The sequence below is a fragment of the Ochotona curzoniae genome, unplaced genomic scaffold (genome assembly GCF_017591425.1).
Source record: "Ochotona curzoniae isolate NIBS_2020 unplaced genomic scaffold, NIBS_Ocur_1.0 contig_54, whole genome shotgun sequence".
Classification (NCBI taxonomy): domain Eukaryota; kingdom Metazoa; phylum Chordata; class Mammalia; order Lagomorpha; family Ochotonidae; genus Ochotona; species Ochotona curzoniae.
The window spans coordinates 3,608,879-3,625,943 of NW_024466464.1; the positions used below are offsets into that span (position 1 = coordinate 3,608,879).

The 17,065-nt window shown below is 66.6% G+C and overlaps 1 protein-coding gene across 1 annotated transcript; it reads right to left on the reverse strand.

Moving 5' to 3' along the window:
- Positions 1 to 1,906: 1,906 nt before the first annotated feature.
- Positions 1,907 to 4,354, reverse strand: ELFN1 (extracellular leucine rich repeat and fibronectin type III domain containing 1). Its single transcript, XM_040989938.1, has one exon. It carries the CDS (start codon positions 4,352 to 4,354, stop codon positions 1,907 to 1,909), a length of 2,448 nt encoding a protein of 815 aa, XP_040845872.1.
- Between the last annotated feature and the right edge of the window lie 12,711 nt (positions 4,355 to 17,065).

The following is a 17,065-nucleotide window of genomic DNA, read 5'->3' on the forward strand; positions in this document are numbered from 1 at the left end:
GCTGTCCCTGCTCACGGGGGCTGCGCCCCGCCCGTCCCTCCCTCCTCGCTGTGGGCGGTGGGCAGGGCTGCTGGGGCTGGCCTGGGAGAGGTTCCCCAGGGGCCCCTGAGACTTGGGCCCCAGGTTGCTGGGCGCTCACGTGGGCACCCGTCCACCCGGAATCTCAACAGGCTATGGAGGGCAGAGGCGGTGAGCGGCCGAGTGCAGAGAGGAACCCGGGCCTTGTGGGGGGCTGTTGAGGGGTTCTAGGCGGCTGTCTGGGGTCTCTCCCTCCAGTGGGGCTCTGGCGGATCCCCCAGCAGCTCAGGCTCACACCCGCCATGCATGTTGGTCACCAGCTGGCCTCACACATGGACTGTGCACACGCCGGGACGCCCCCCCCCCCGAGCTCTGAGCTAACGCCTCCAAGCTCAGCCCCAGCCAGGAACCCCGCGTCGTCCCTGAACCCCAGAAAATGAAAAGCAAACGACACAGAGAAATTTTCCTTTGCAGTTTTTTTTTTTTTAAAGTAGACACCGTCAGTTTTTCTGTCTCATTTTACAGCAAAGGTTGCAAATATAGAAATATTTTCCGGTACAAGGAATGACTGAGGGCAGCGCGGAGTGAGAACCGGGCTGCCGTCCCCCCACCCCGACCGCGCCCCTCCGCGGCCTCTGGTGACCTCCAGGGCACGCTCCAACCTCTGCTTTAGTTAAAAGAGCTTGATTTCATTTTTTCTTTAAAAAAAAAAGGAAAAGGACTCAAGAAGAACAAAATAAAAATAGAAGTCCCTGCCCCCACCCCCCATCCCTAAGACACAGTTTACCGAAGTCCCTGGTGTGTGTGTGTGTGTGTGTGTGTGTGTGTGTGTGTGTCCGCACGTGCGTCCTGCGTACAGGCCCCCGCGTCCCTGCCGTGTGTGCATGTCTGTGTGTGTCCGTGGGACACACGCGTGTGCTCTGAGGTGCCCTCCCCCCTCGGGCCCTGCGTGACCGCCGTGGCACAGGCCGGTCAGCGCGCGCGGGCACCTGAAAGAGCCATGACCACGCTCGCCGTGTCCCTGCCTGCCTGCTGTGCGTGCTGATGCGTGCATGCGTGTCTGGCTGCGTGTGTGTACACAGGCTGGCCCGCAAACACGGACACCCCGAGGTGCCATGGTTACACCCCCGGCCCGGTGTCCCTGCCTTAAGTCCCTCCCGCCCGTGCACACAGGCCAGGCCCTGGGCACGTGGGCGCTCTGAAGCGCCCATGACTGGACCCTGGGCACGCAGGCCGGGCCCCGGGCGTTTCAAGGTGCCTGTGGTCGGGCCCCGGGCACGCGGGCGCTCCCAGGTGCCCATGGCTGGGCCCTGGGCACACGGGCGCTCCTGGGCAAGCAGGCGCTCCGAGGCGCCCGTAGTTGGGCCCTGGGCGCGCGGGCGCTCCGAAGTGCCCATGGCTGGACCCTGGGCACGCAGGCCGGGCCCCAGGCGTTCCGAGGTGCCCGTGGTCGGGCCCTGGGCACGCAGGCGCTCCGAGGCGCCCGTAGTCGGACCCTGGGCACGCGGGCGCTCCGAAGTGCCCATGGCTGGACCCTGGGCACACGGGCGCTCCTGGGCAAGCAGGCGCTCCGAGGTGCCCGTGGTTGGGCCCTGGGCACGCAGGCGCTCCGAGGCGCCCGTAGTCGGACCCTGGGCACGCGGGCGCTCCGAAGTGCCCATGGCTGGACCCTGGGCACGCAGGCCGGGCCCCGGGCGCTCCGAAGCGCCCATGGCTGGACCCTGGGCACGCAGGCGCTCCGAGGCGCCCGTAGTCGGACCCTGGGCACGTGGGCGCTCTGAAGCGCCCATGGCTGGACCCTGGGCACGCAGGCCGGGCCCGGGCACCCGTGGCGGGGGTGGCCGGGGAGCCGCGGGGGGCCCGTGGACAGCCCGGGGTTCGGGCGCGCTCAGGACTTGTGCTGGGCCGACACGCCCTTCCAGTAGTCCAGGATGTCGTGCAGGTCCTCGTCCCTGGCGAACTGCACCTTCTTGCGCAGCGCGTGGCCGGCCGCCAGGAACTCGCCGCGCTCCTTGTGGCGGCGCCGGCTGAGTCTGAGGCGCTCCCATATGGTCTGCGCCGCCCGGCCGGCGTACTCGGGGCTGGAGGAGTAGCTGAGGCTGTGGTACTGCGGCGACAGCGGCGAGTAGGCCAGCTCGCGCGGCCGCGGCCGGGTCAGCGGCTCCAGGATGGACGCCTTGCGGCCCGCCAGGCTCTCGGGGCGCGGCGGCGGCGGCGGCTCGGCGGGGTGCGGGCCGGGGTACGAGTGCCGGTGCCCGCCGTGCGGCCGGCCCTTCTCGGCCTCGGCGCGCAGCGCGGCGGCCGCGGGCGTCACGGTGAGGATGGCCGCGTCGGCCGCCGCCCCCGGGGAGCCCTTCTCCGCGTACTTGGCCTCGGCGGCGTCGGCGCGGAAGGCGCGGGGGCTGCGCGCGGAGCTGGCGGCCGAGGCGCTGCCCCGCGGGGGCCCGGGCGCGCCGTCGCCGTGGAGCCGCTGCAGGCCCGCGTGGCCGAAGGCCTCCTGGTACACGGGCGCCAGGAAGCCGCCGTGCTTGGCGGCCAGCGGCTCGGCCAGCAGCAGCGGCGGCGGCTCGGCGGCCTTGCCCTGGAAGGCCGTGGCCTCGGACTTGAGCGCGTCGATGCAGTTGTTGATGATCTGGTTGACCTTGTCCACCTCCTTGGCGATGGTGGAGATCTCGGCCACGGAGCTCTGGCTCTCGGCGCCCGGCCGGCCCGGCTCGCAGTCCCTGCGCACCTCCATGTAGTTGCCCTTGCTGACCTTGGGCGCGTCGCCGCTGTCGGCCAGCTTGTACTGCTCGGCCTCGCCACCGCCGGGCGCCACGGGCAGGTACGGGATGCGGGTCACCGCCTCCGGGCCCAGCAGCGGGCCCTGGGGCAGCGGGGCCAGGCCGGGCGCCTCCCTCTCGGGCCCATACTTGAGTTCGATGATGGTCTTTTTGAGGCTGCCCGCCGCCGCCGCCGCGGCCACCGCCTTCTTGTGCTGGGCCTCGGGCCGCCGGCGCCTGCGCAGGCAGCAGTAGACGGCGCCCAGCACCAGCACCATGCCGAACAGGCAGCCCAGGATGGTCATGATGTAGTGGGTGGCTGTGGAGGGGCTGGGCCCGGGGCCCGGCGCGGGGCCGGGCGGCTTGGGCAGGCCCAGGGTGACGCAGGTGTGGTTGTGCTGCAGGCCGGAGCTGGTGGACACCACGCAGTAGGTGTAGTTGGTGAGCGCGTGCAGGTTGGCCAGGCGGATGTCCTCGTGCGCCCTGGTCAGCCTGGCCACGGTGGACGCCTTGCTGCGGTTGAAGAGCGCCAGCGTGTACACGCGGTTGAAGGGGCTGGGCAGCTGCACGGTGAGGGTGGCCGAGGTGGCCGTCAGCTGCTTCACCTTGAGCAGCGGCCGGGCCTCGGGCTGGGGGGCCAGCGTGGGCAGGGCCACCAGCGGCGTGGTGCCGCCGGGACCGCCGCCCCCGTCGCCGGAGAAGCAGTCGTCCTCGGGGCAGGGCGGGTCGCTGGGCTCGGGCAGCGGGGGCGGCGGGGGCGGCGGCGGCGGGGCCAGGCGGGGTCCCCCGGGGCCGGCGCCCTCGGGCACGTGGGGGTCCTCGGTGCACACGGACTGCAGCTTGCGCAGGATGCTGCGCTGCCCCTGCTGGCCCTGGCCCAGCAGGAAGTAGCCCGAGTAGACGGGAGGCGACTCGCACTGCATGCGGTCGTAGGCCTGCGTGGCGTTGCTGAAGACGGCCAGCCAGCGCAGGAAGGCCAGCAGCTGGCAGGAGCAGTAGAAGGGATTGCTGTAGAGCTCACACACCGAGAGGCGGGCCAGCCCGGCGAAGGTGGCGCCGCTGAGCTGCTGGATGCGGTTCATGGACAGGTCGATGTTGACCACGTTGGGGCACTCCCAGAAGGCGCTGGCCATGACCACCTCGATGAGGTTGGCCTGCAGGTAGAGGTATTCGAGCTTGCCCAGCCCCCGCAGCATGCCTTCCGTGAGGTTGCGCAGCCGGTTGTAGCCGAGCTGCAGCACCTGCAGGTTGAACTGGCCGGCGAAAGCCCCATCCTCCACGAAGCCGATCTCGTTCTTGGTGAGGTTGAGGTACGTGAGGTTGCCGAAGCGGCTGAGCGCCGCGTAGTGCACGCTGCGGATGCGGTTCTCGTTGAGCCGCAGGTCCACGATGGTGCTGTTGATGTGCTGCGGGATCGCCTCGTACGGGGGCTGGTTCTGGCTGCAGATGGCCAGCCACACGAAGCCCTTGTCGCCCTCGATGAGCCAGCAGTCCCCGCGCGCCAGCCCGCCCCGCTGCAGCAGGGCTGCGGCCACCGCACACGCCCACAGCACGGCCCACCCACGCCCTGCCATCGGGCCTGCCCGGGGGCACCAGCGAAGGGGCCTGGACAGGAGGGCAGGGGGCAGAGGAGCTGTCACACTCAGGGGCGCCCCGTGCCGGGCCGCATGGCCACGCTGCCCTCACCTCCCGCCACCACTCCTATTCCGTCACCGTGCTGCAGCACCCATCGCGGGCTTCCCCATGGGCCCGGGCGTCCTGGCAGCTCCGAGGTCCCGGCTGGAAGACAAGAGGGAAGACAAGGGTTACGGGTGCAGGGGGAGGTGGGCCCGTCACGGGTGTGCGCCCACATCCAGGGATGCAGGGGGAGGTGGCCCCGTCACGGGTGTGCGCCCACGTCCACAGGTGCAGAGGGAGGTGGGCCCGTCACGAGTGTGCGCCCACGTCCACAGGTGCAGAGGGAGGTGGGCCCGTCACGGGTGTGCGCCCACGTCCACAGGTGCAGAGGGAGGTGGGCCCGTCACGGGTGTGCGCCCACGTCCACAGGTGCAGAGGGAGGTGGGCCCGTCACGGGTGTGCGCCCACGTCCACAGGTGCAGAGGGAGGTGGGCCCGTCACGGGTGTGCGCCCACGTCCACAGGTGCAGAGGGAGGTGGGCCCGTCACGGGTGTGCGCCCACGTCCACAGGTGCAGAGGGAGGTGGCCGCGTCATGGGTGTGCGCCCACGTCCACAGGTGCAGAGGGAGGTGGGCCCGTCACGGGTGTGCGCCCACGTCCACAGGTGCAGAGGGAGGTGGGCCCGTCACGGGTGTGCGCCCACGTCCACAGGTGCAGAGGGAGGTGGGCCCGTCACGGGTGTGCGCCCACATCCAGGGATGCAGGGGGAGGTGGCCCCGTCACGGGTGTGCGCCCACGTCCACAGGTGCAGGGGAGGTGGGCCCGTCACGGGTGTGCGCCCACGTCCACAGGTGCAGGGGAGGTGGGCCCGTCACGGGTGTGCGCCCACGTCCACAGGTGCAGGGGAGGTGGGCCCGTCACGGGTGTGCGCCCACGTCCACAGGTGCAGGGGAGGTGGGCCCCGTCATGGGTGTGCGCCCACGTCCAGGGATGCAGGGGGAGGTGGGGGTTGAGACCCTGGTCATAGCATGTGTCCACGCCCGTGGGTGCAGGGGGATGTAGGGTGGTGGGGGATGGGACCCTGGTCAGTGTGTCCATGCCCATGGGTGTAGGGGAGGCAGCGCTGGCCCCAGTCATGGGTGTGCGCCCACGTCCAGACCCACAGGTGCAAGGGGACCACTATCCTTGTGGCCACCACTGAGGTCCCACGAAGACCGGTCTTCCCAAGGCTGGGTAGGGAAACTGAGCTAGGGATGAGGCGCCTGCCCCAGCCAGGACCACCGTGTCGCCTCAACAGCCACGTGTGGGGTTTGCTGTCTGCTCCCAGAGCCACCTGCAGGGGGCGCCCCAGCACCGGTCAGCGTCCTGGGTGGCCAGCTCCAGGGAGGCTTCTGTGCCTGAGCTGTCCTGTGGGGTGCCCCGGGCGCACCCTGACCCCACAAACCCAGGGCTCAGCAGCCTGGCCTCGTGGTCCAAGCCTGGGAAGAGGCCAGGGTCCCTGGGGTCTGCAGGAGGATGCCTCTGTCCCTCCAGCCCCCAGATGACCCATGGAGCCTGCAGCCCTGCCGCCCATCGCCCTGATTTACCGCCGGCCTCGCAGCACCCAGGGCCTGGCAGCCGGCCCCACGCGGGTCGCTGGTGCTAACGCCCCCTCGCTGCTCGCGCGTGGGGACTCGACACGGATTGCCCATTTTCTGAGGCTTACAGAGAACAGGAATTTCATTCTGGCTTGGATGGGGGTCTGCGGGGATGGGAGACACACACAGAGCTGGGGTCCAGCCTGAGGGCGGCCATGAGCCCTGTCGCCCACCTTGCCTGCCCACCCCTGCCCGCGGGAGCCAGCGGGTACAGACATGGCTCTTGTCCCTAGAGCCCAGGGCCCGGCCAGCCAGGCAGGGCAGAGGCAGCCAGGGCTGGCTGGGGTCCAGCTCTGGCCTCGAGGCGGGGTGCCCTTAATCACCTGTAATCTTTGGCTCAAAATAACCCCAAGGAGGCTTACAGGTCCCAGGAGCCTCTGTGGCAGGCGCCCGCAGCCGCCCCCTGCCCTCACAGGCATACCCACCCTCCACACACCTGCCACGCGCTCTGCCTGGCTGCCCGGGACTCCCTGCTCCAGCCCTGAACTGGCCACCACCCGAGCTGCAGGGCTCAGGGGCTGCGGTGGCCGTCGGGGAGGCCCGCGGTGGAGCCCAGAAGCAGGCTGGGTAGTGGACCAGCAGGGGCTATGGCCGCCTCCGGGCTGCTCAAGGCCACTGCAGACGGCGGGTCCTGGGTGGGGACCCCGAGCTCCCAGCTCTGGGTGACACAGTCTGACATTCCGGCTCACCTCAGGGCTGGGGCGGCGGCAGCCCACCGTGCCCCCCACCCCTGGCCCAGAGGGCTCCAAGCTGAATCCCCGGGCCCACCTCCTCCTGCTGCGGCTCTGGGGGGTCAGCCAAGGTCCAACACTGACACCAGGAACGCCTCCCTGGGCACCTTTCAAAATTAAAACCATGATGCCCGGCTAGGCCTGGTGGAGGCAGGGAGGGAAAGCTGTGGGTGCTGGAGGGATGTGGGGTAGCACTGCCCGGGTGCCACTCTCCCAGGATGGGGCCTCCTCCCACGGACAGCCCGTGCCAGGCAGCGGGCTCCAAGGCCGAGGCGGGCCTGCTGCGGCCACTGTACCCTCACAGCCACAAGCCCCATCTCCAGTCCTCCCCGCTGCCCTGCAGGCACCGTGTGGTCACTGCCTGGTCTGGCCAGGTCGGGAAGGCCCAGGCCAGCCTCAGCCAGCACCAAGGCTGTGTCCCTAGAGACGCCAGGGACAGGGCAAGGCAGCGCCAGGCCCTTCCTCTGCCCAGGGCTTGGGCCCTCAGGCCCACCATCGCCACAGCCACACTGGGAGCCCGAGAGACAGTGTCCTCTGGCCAGCTGCTCCGAGACCTGTCCCCCACCTCACCTCCAATTCTCAGAATTTCTCTGCATCAAGAAACACAGGGCTTATGACACCCCAAAACTGTCCCAGGGCCTATGACACCCCAAAACTGTCCATTCCAGTCTCTGGGAAAGTGGGGCTCTGCCCATGGCCACTTCCCCAGGCCCCCGCACCCCACAGTCACCCCAGCAGCAGCTCCACCCAGCCGTGGTCCCGCTGGCCTCCCGCCCCCAGCCTGGCTGACCAGCACGGCTTCTGCTGGCTTGGCCAAGGGGCTGTTTGTTCTGCCTGCAATAGTGGCCGCCGAACCCCCGCCGTCACCCCTCGTTCTGCAGCCTCAGCTGGGACCCCAGGGCTGCCCACGTCCCGTCCTAGACCAGGCGTGGTCCCTCCCAGGCGCAGCCCAGGGCCGTAACCACACTCGTGGTCTCTCCAACCCAGGAGATTCTCCAGCGGGCAGCACCACGACATGCCCTCCTCAGGGAGTGTCCCGTGGACACTCCTCAGTGTGGCTGGCACCCCCCTCCTCCATGCAGCCCCATGAGCCTCTGTCCAGCTGGAAGGACTCTGTCCCCGTCATTTCTCGATTTCCTGGCCTTGCTGCTGCCCAACCAAACCCTGAAACTCCTCGCTGCCCAGAGCCAAGTGCCAAGGGGCCGACAGGAAGCCACAGCTGAGCCCAGACACGCGGCCATGATGCCTCACTCACCTCCCGTTCCCAGGCAAGCAGGGGAGGGGCTGGGAGAGGAGTCTGCGGGTAGCACTGCATAGAGGGACAGGCAGGGGTGGGGGGTCGCCGTGGAGCCCAGAGGGGTCTGCGTCCAGGAACATCCAGCCTCTTGCACTCCTACAGGGTGTGGGGTTTGGCTCAGGCGCCCTGACCCCTGCCCTCCCGTGGGAGCCGGGTGGAGCGCCTGGCTCGCAGCTCCGGCCTGTGGGCATGTGAGCAGTGAGCCGGCAGGAAAGCTGCAGAAACAGGGCTCCAGGCAGCTGGGCAGGGAGGGACACGTGGGCAGGAGGGCCCCTGGGCCCCAGCTCGTGACTCAGAAAGGGGAGGGCAGGGTCAGCTGAGCCTGGGTGCCCCGGGAGACCCCCTCAGCCCAGCAGCCGCAGCCCCTCCTCCCCCGTGACCTGGTCAGGATGGGATGACAGTCTCTGGCTGCTGCCTCTGTCCCGGGCAGGGGGTGTCCCTGCCGGGAGCTCCAGGCTCAGCTTGCAGACCAGGCGGAACACGAGCAGGGCCAGCCCCAGGACAGCTCCAGGTCAGCAACCAGGTCCTGGCTGTCAGAGCTGGGAGAGCGGTGCTCAGGCTGCGTGCTCGCCCATCCACCCTTCACGCACTCATCCCATTCCACAGCCAGAAAAACCGAGACTACTCGGAGGGCATTGCCTCACGGGGCCACACGGCTGTGCCACGCACACGGCCACAGGTGTGTGCAGTGCGAGGGAGGTGGGTCCTTCAGGACTTGTGGGTCTTGAGGGTTGGGGCTCCACAGCAGGTGCCCTGGAGGAAGCTGTCACAGAGGCAAGGCGCGTGTGTGTGTGTGTGTGTGTGTGTGTGTGTGTGTGTGTGCACGGACGCTGAGCAGATGTAATTACCTAAAATTGTGGGTTAGAGGCGGATGTGAATAACCAAAAAATATGTGGGGAAGTGGGGGGAGGCGAGCCAATTAGAGCTAATTACTTCTCAGCTAATTCAGATAACAAGCAGGCCACATTTGAATATGCTAATGAGGCCGAGCACGCATGCTCCCCCAGGCACCCTGCCCAGTTTACTGCCCCCTGCTCTGCCCACAGCCAGCCCCAGGACCCGTGCCCAGCGAGGAGGCAGGACTGAGTGCCCGTGGTACAGCCAAGCCCGTGTGGCACACAGCCCGAGTTACACATGCAGGAACAGGCCCAGCTCCACCTGTGAGCCACGGCCCCTCTGCAGGGAGCCGGTGGGCACCAAGTGTCCCCACGGCCAGCACCAGGCCCTCACCCAGAGCTCCCCGCTCTGCACAGTGAGTGCACATGGGAACACACATGTGGACACATATGTACATGGCACACATGAACATGTTCTGTGCGGTGGGAACACTGTCCATGCATTACTGCACAGGGTGGCACCTACCCTCGCAGATACTCATGGGCACACAACCACGGCTCACACGGACACACGTGGGTGCACAGCCACGGCTCACACCTGGTTGCACAGCCATGACTCACACGGACACACGTGGGCGCACAGCCACGGCTCACACCTGGTTGCACAGCCACGGCTCACACGGCCACACCTGGTTGCACAGCCACGGCTCACATGGACACACGTGGGCGCACAGCCACAGCTCACACGGACACACGTGGGTACACAGCCACAGCTCAGGCATACACACGTGGGTGCACAGCCACGGCTCACACGGCCACACCTGGGTGCACAGCCACGGCTCACATGGACACACGTGGGCGCACAGCCATTGCTCACACAGACACGTGGTTGCACAGCCACAGCTCACACGGCCACACCTGGGTGCACAGCCACAGCTCACACAGACACGTGGGTGCACAGCCACAGCTCAGGCACACACACACACACAGCCACGGCACACAGACACACACAGAGTCACGTACTCTGGCCTCCCCTCTCACTGCCGGCTCTGGGCACTGCAGAGCTGAGCTGAGCTCAGGGGCCCACAGGTGCTCTGGGGATCTCATCAGGCCTGCTGGGTGCTGCCAGGGTTGTGCCAGGAGTATTCATGGCAGCCATGCAGCTGGGGTGAGGCTGGCACTGGGGACCCTTTGCGAACAAGCCGGAAGCCCAGATTCACCCTTTGTGGGGCTTGGGGTGATTGGGATGGGGCCCTGCCCACAGCAAAAGATGGGGAGCCATGCCGGCCTCCAGGCCCCCCCACTTGCTGGTGTGGCCGCCAAACAGATGAGCTGTTCCCCTGGTCTCGTCTGAAGCTGTAAGCCTGGGAACCTCAGACACCACTAGGGCTGGAGAAACACACAGCGTTCTGTGAAACGCGGGGTTCAGTGCACCCCGATGGGACAGCCACGCTTTGGGTCCCCACGTGCAGAGAGGACATGCCGGCGGGGGAATCCACAGGCCATAGCCACCGTCCCAGCCCGCAGTCAGGCTGGGGGCGGGGGGACCCGCACAGAGAGGGCACAGATGGGAGCCAGGGGCCCACCCTGGCCATCTGCAGCTCGACTGCCCGAGCAGGTGGCATTCATTACACCATGTGCATATTGTTAGCCTGAAAGTTTAGGAGGCAGGAAGGGGGCCCACTGAAGCCAACTGCGCCCCCACTGCCACCGTGAGCCCCGAGACCCAGAGCTTCTCCAAGGCCTGCTGGCTGGTCCCACCTCAGCAGCCTTCCCAGAGGACCCAGCTCCAGAGCCAACTCAGGCGGGACCCCAGGCAGACACCCCAGGCACGCCCTCGCCAGAGCCAGCCAGCTCAGGGCACACCTGGCATGACGTGGCTGTGTCAGTGCGTGTGTGTGACCGTGTGAGCCTGTGGCTACGCACGTGCGTATGCGTGTGGCTGTGAGCACGTGTGTCTGTGTGTGAGTTCACCGCAGGTTCCCCAGGCAGTGCCAATCCCTTCGCATGGGTCCAGGAGTCACAGCCCGGGTCCGCATGCCCCAGCACACAGCCCAGCATGCAGCAGCCACAGCTCCCAGTCAGGCACCCTGGGGCCACGGTCACTTCCACATGGACATACGGGAATTCATAGAGGTGGCCTCGCTTGCCAGAGGCCCGTGGAGCCCGGACCTGCCCGGAGCCCACCTGGCCCTCGCCATGCTAAGCTCTGCCCTCGACACCTGCTCCCTCCACTCATGCCAGGCCTGCAGACAACAGGACCAGGCGTACAAAGGAACTCGCGTGGGTCCTGCAGGGTCTGGCAAGCTGGAACGTGCGTTCTCAGCTTCGGACTGACGCCCAGGCAGCACAGCCCCTTCACCACCCGATGGAAACAGGCCGGCACGCACAGGTCCTGGGGGCGAGCCGGCCTCTCGGGCACTGGGGCGTCCTCTGCTGCTTTCCCGGGAGCACTGGCAGGGAGCTGGCTGGGGAGTGAAGCAGCTGGGACGCACACCAGCGCCCTTGTGCTGACCCCAGCAAGGCACACTTTTAAAGAAATAGAAATTTGCTGCCATGTGGGCTTGTCCAATAAGCAAGGACTGAAGAACAACATGGAGCAGGGCGCCAGGACGGGCCACCGCTGGGACAGGCCACCGCTGGGACGGGCCACCGCTGGGACGGGCCACCGCCGGGACAGGCCACCGGACCGCAGCAGCCAACACCCCCACGGGGCAGGGCGCTGGGACAGGCCACCGCTGGGACAGGCCACCGCTGGGACAGGCCACCGCTGGGACGGGCCACCGCCGGGACGGGCCACCGCCGGGACAGGCCACCGGACCGCAGCAGCCAACACCCGCACGGGGCAGGGCACCGGGACGGGCCACCGCTGGGACAGGCCACCGGACCGCAGCAGCCAACACCCGCACGGGGCAGGGCAGGGCGCCAGGACGGGCCACTGCCGGGACGGGCCACCGCTGGGACGGGCCACCGCCGGGACAGGCCACCAGACCGCAGCAGCCAACACCAGCATGGGGCAGGGCAGGGCGCCGGGACGGGCCACCGCCGGGACGGGCCACTGCCAGGACAGGCCACCGCAGCAGCCAACACCCGCACGGGAGACCAGATTCTGCCTTGGAGACCAAGAGCACGGTCCTGCTGGCCGTGACCTCGGCCCTGCGTGGGCTCTGGGGGACAGGGAGGACGCAGTGGGGAGTGGCGTCGTGGGGGGTGTGCCTGGCTGATGCACAGCCACCTCAGGTCCAGGAGGGTTATTCACAGCCACCGTTCCAGAACCTTCCCCAGACCCCTGGGTGTGAGCATTGCATTCACAGGAAACGGAAGCCACTGCAGGAGACACGGGCGTGGGGTGGGGCAGCTTGTCCACTGTGCCCTGCCGCCCCACAGCCTGGGGCCGTGCCAGGGAGGGCAGCTTGCCGCTCTGCTGCCTTCACCATCATCACCACCTGGGGCCTTGCCAGGAAGCCCAGGTCACCTCCCCTGGGAAGCCCCCAAGCCTGCTCCACCTGGCCCCACAGGACCCTCAGCTCCTCCAAGGGCAGGGCTGTAGGAGGGTGCCAAGGGAGTGTAAGAGAGAACCCCCCCCAGTGGAGTGAGTGCCCCCATCCCCACGCCTGCATCCCAGCTCCTCCATGCCAGCCGGGTACTCAGCAGGCCCTTCCCAGGCACACCCCCAGGGCCCTGTGAGGCTGGGGGACGAATGACCACTGAGCCCCCAGGGCCACAGCCGCAGGGGCCTAGAGGCTGGAGGGTGGGCACCGAGTCTCCCACAAGTGTCAAGGTTGAGGGTCAAAGCTGCCACCCACGGTGCTGGCATGCCAGAGCAGAGCCCCGGCTGCTCCCCTCGCGATCCAGCTCCCTGCTAACGGCCTGGCAGAGCAGAGGAAGATGGCCCGGGTGTCTGGCCCGTGCACCCACGCGGGAGACCCAGAGGAAGCTCCTGGCTCCCAGCTTCAGATCAACTTGGCTATGAAGAGTGAACCCGGGATGCAGGGAGTCTCTCTCTCTCCCCTTCTCCCTCTCATGTTAAGAACAGCAGGTATGCACGCAAGCTCAGTACTGTGCAGGAGGGGTACTGGGTGGCCCCCATGGCTGTACTCAGCAGCCCCACCTCCAGCCAGCTCAGGCAAGACCCCACGGTGCACTTCCAAAGCAGGATGATGTTGGCTGGCAAGAGGGGCATCTCCTGGGCACTCTGCATGATGGGCTGGGTGTGGGGATAGTCCTGGGCCCAGCTGGGTGTGGGGACAGTCCTGGGCCGCAGGGCCCTCCTCTGCAGGCGATGACCTTTCAGGGGGCAGCACGCCGGCAGGGACACCTCGCCCAGCCCAGGGTCCCAGCGGGCAGGCGGGTAGAAGCCAGGATTCCCCTCCAGGGCCTCACCCAGCCTCCTCCTCCGCCAGCCCTCTGTGACGTCACCGCTGTTGCCATAGGAACGCTGCCAGCCCAGCAGATGACTTCATGGACGCACTGGGAGGACCTGCCCCGTGTGCGGGTGAGGGAGCTGGGGCTGGGGCTCCAGGCCTGGCCAGGCAGGGGCAGAGGGTAGGGATGCCAGTCTGTTTCTCCTTCAGAGCCCGCAGTGAGGGCCCCCAGCTCACGCATCCTCCAGGCCATGAGCCTGGTGGATGGGCACAGGGGTAGGCCAGCCGGTGCCCACCTGGCCTGTCTGCAGGGGACAGGAAATGCCCCCACCTCTGCCGCAGCTTCCTCCCGCCTTCCCCTCCCCCACGGCACCTGCCAGGGTCTCCCAACACCTGCTCTGCACCTTGCTGGCGTTGCCATGGGGACAAGCAAGCAGGGCTCGTGGGCGCACACCCTGGACACACAGCACATGCAGCCGTCCGCCCAGCCAGTGGCCGTGGAGTGTCCGAGGGGCGCTCCGTCACCCGGCTTCCACCCAGCCCCTGGACCTGCAGGACACTGGGGGCAGCCTACAGGTGCCAGCGTCTGCTCCCCTTCCCCCCAGCCTCCCACCCCACCAGACAACCCAGCCAGGAGCACCTTCCCCCAGGCTCAGCAAGCTGTACCACAGGCAACCTCCTGCAAGGACAGCCAGACCCAGACAGGCAGTTTCCCAGAGCAGCCAGGGCCCCAGGACAACCCACCCAGAGCAGCCAGGGCCCCAGGGCCAGCCCACCCAGAGCAGCCAGGGCCCAGGGCCAGCCCACCCAGAGCAGCCAGGGCCCCAGGACAACCCACCCAGAGCAGCCAGGGCCCCAGGGCCAGCCCACCCAGAGCAACCAGGGCCCCAGGGCCAGCCCACCCAGAGCAACCAGGGCCCCAGGAGCAGGCAGCTCCTGGGGCTGAGGTGTCAATGGGCTCCCCACCCCTCCACCGCAAGCTGCCCCAGGCTGCCCATTGTGGGCCTCCACTTTCAGCAACAATGTGACCATGGCATGCAGAGGTCAGGAGGGACTTGACCAAGGTCATGATGGGGCCAGGAAATGGCTGCTGCCAGGGAGCGCAGTGCGGGGTCACACCACACCCCTGGGCAGGGGGTGGGGAACAGGCATACCCTGGCCCCTGGCACAGCCCCCACCTCTCAGGGGTAGGACGAGACTGAAGAAGCCCAGGGTTTGGAGCACAGCCGCAGCTCTGGCCCTCCCGGCACTGGGAGCTGGGGGTGCTACCCCTCTGTCCCCAGCGTCTCCACTGGCCCCCTGGGGGCATTAGTGCTGACTCAGCACCCTTCCACCATCCGCGCCCAGGCCTTCCTGCGAACCGGGCCCTCAGCGGGGCCAGGGCAGCATGGGTGGGTGGGCTGGTCAGACACGGGGCAGGCAACACAGCTGCTCAGCTAGCCCCAGGCACAGGTGGAGCAGGGCAGCAGTGGGCACAGGGCACGACAGAGGGGGCAGCCAGGGCAGGCCTGTGGAGCCCCAGAATCCTCACCAACCAGCCACCGAGGCAGCAGTCACCCACAGCAGCAGGACTGATTCTAGGGGTGAGAGTCAGCACCCCGAGAACCACATCTGCTCTCCAGTCTCGTGCCCGCTCTGCCGCGGACCTGGCACCCTGGCACTCACTGAAAGGAGACTCGGAGCGGCTGAAGGAAGTTCAAAGGCAGAAGCAACAGTCTGGGAAGGATTAAAGGTTAGCATAACCTCAATGATGGAAATACAGAGCGACCCGGCGGAGCAGGGACCGGCCCTGGTCAGCAGAACCGAGACGGGGAGCCGGGGGCTGGGGTATCCGTGCACACACACACGGGCACACACACATACACACGGGCACACACGGGCACAGGTGCACACACATGGGCGCACACACATGCACACGGGCACACACGGGCATGCACACACATGAGCACCCCACACAGGCATCGCCATTCCTGTACAGTCACACCAGTGGGTGACTCACCCAACAGGAGGCACAGGACAGCAGGCAGCCAGAGGGGACGATGCTACAGAAATCCCCAGCTCCTTGCTGACAGCCTGGGAAAGCAGTGGAAGATCCTTCCTGTGGAGACCCCTGCCCCGGGGAGGCCTGGCTGGACCCCTGCCCCGGGGAGGCCTGGCTGGACCCCTGCCCGGGGGAGGCCTGGCTGGACCCCTGCCCGGGGGAGGCCTGGCTGGACCCCTGCTGCCCAGGGGAGGCCTGGCTGGAGGTTGAGGTCCCAGCTCAGCCTGGCCCTGCAGCCATTCAGGGAGTGTCCCGGTGCACACAGACCTCTGCGTCTGCCTGACCTTCTCTCTCCAACTCTACCTTTCACATATTTTTCAAATAAACTATTTTGTAGTGTACATGTGGAATTGCACCGAGCAGCCAATAAAGACAAGGAAGCAGTTTAAAAAGCAGAAGGAGCCCAGTGAAGTGGCTCAATTAGCTAATCCTCTCCCTTCAAGTGCCAGGATCCCATGTGGTCGCCAGTTCTAATCCCGGCGGCTCCACTTCCCATCCAGCTCCCTGCTTGTGGCCTGGAAAGCAGTCGAGGACAGCCCAAGGCCTTGGGACCCTGTAGCCACAGGGAGACCTAGAAGAGGTTCCTGGCTCCTGGCTTCGGATCGGTGCAGCACTGGCCATTACAGTCAATTGGGGAGTGAATCATCAGATGGAAGATCTTCCTCTCTGTCTGTCTCTGTCTCTCTCTCTATATATATATGACTTTGCAAAATAAATACATAAATAAATCAGAGACAAAGAGAAGATCTTCCATTTGCTGGTTCACTCCCCAAGTGGCCACAATGGCCACAGCTGAGTTGATCTGAAGCCAGGAACCAGGAGCCTCTTCCGGGTCTCCCATGTGGGTGCAGGGTCCCAAGGCTTTGAGCCGTCCTCTGCTGCTTTCCAGGCCACAAGCAGGGAGCTGGATGGGAAGCGGAGCCGCCAGGACATGAACTGGTGCCTATATGGGACTCCAGTGCATTCAAGGCAAGGACTTTAGCCACTAGGCTATAGGGCCAGGCCCTCACTTAAAAAGTCCTTAAGGGGTGTTGGCACAATGGCTCAATTGGCTAATTTGCTGCTGCAAGCACCAGAATCCCTTACGGGCGCTGGTTCACACCCCAAGTGCTCCACTTCCCATCCAGCTCCCTGCTTGTGGTCTAGGAAAGCAGCAGAGGACGGCCCAAAGCCTTGGGACCCTGCACCCGTGTGGGAGACCCAAAGGAGACGCCTGGCTTCAGATGAGCTCAGCTCCGGCCATTGTAGCCATGTGAGGACTGAACCAGCTGATGGGCCAGCTCTCTGTCTCTCCTCCTCTCTGTAAGTCTGCTTTTCCAATGAAAAAGGAAACTCCAGGAGAGTGGAGAGCACCTGCCCTGTGCACCTGCTGTGTAAGCACCTGTCGTGTGTGCACCTGCCGTGAGCACCTGTCATATGAGCACCTGCCCTGTGAACACCTGCCACATACACCTGCTAGAACCCTGTGATGAGACCAGCATCCTCAAGCGGGTAGTAAGAACACAAAGGGACTGCAGCAGGGACTCCGGGCAGAGCACGAGGTGACGCAGGCTGTTCGGTGACCCTCGTCTCGTGTCACGAACGTCCAGCCGCTTCTACTCAGGCACGGCAGACACAGGAGCACACACATGCGTTCAGGTACCATGTCTGTAGGAGCGTGACTGGGCACGGCCCAGCTGGAGAAGACCCTCCTGCCTGCCAGCTGGTGAGCACGCAAACGAAAGGCAAGCCAGCGACACAACAAAACATTAGCAGGAAGCAC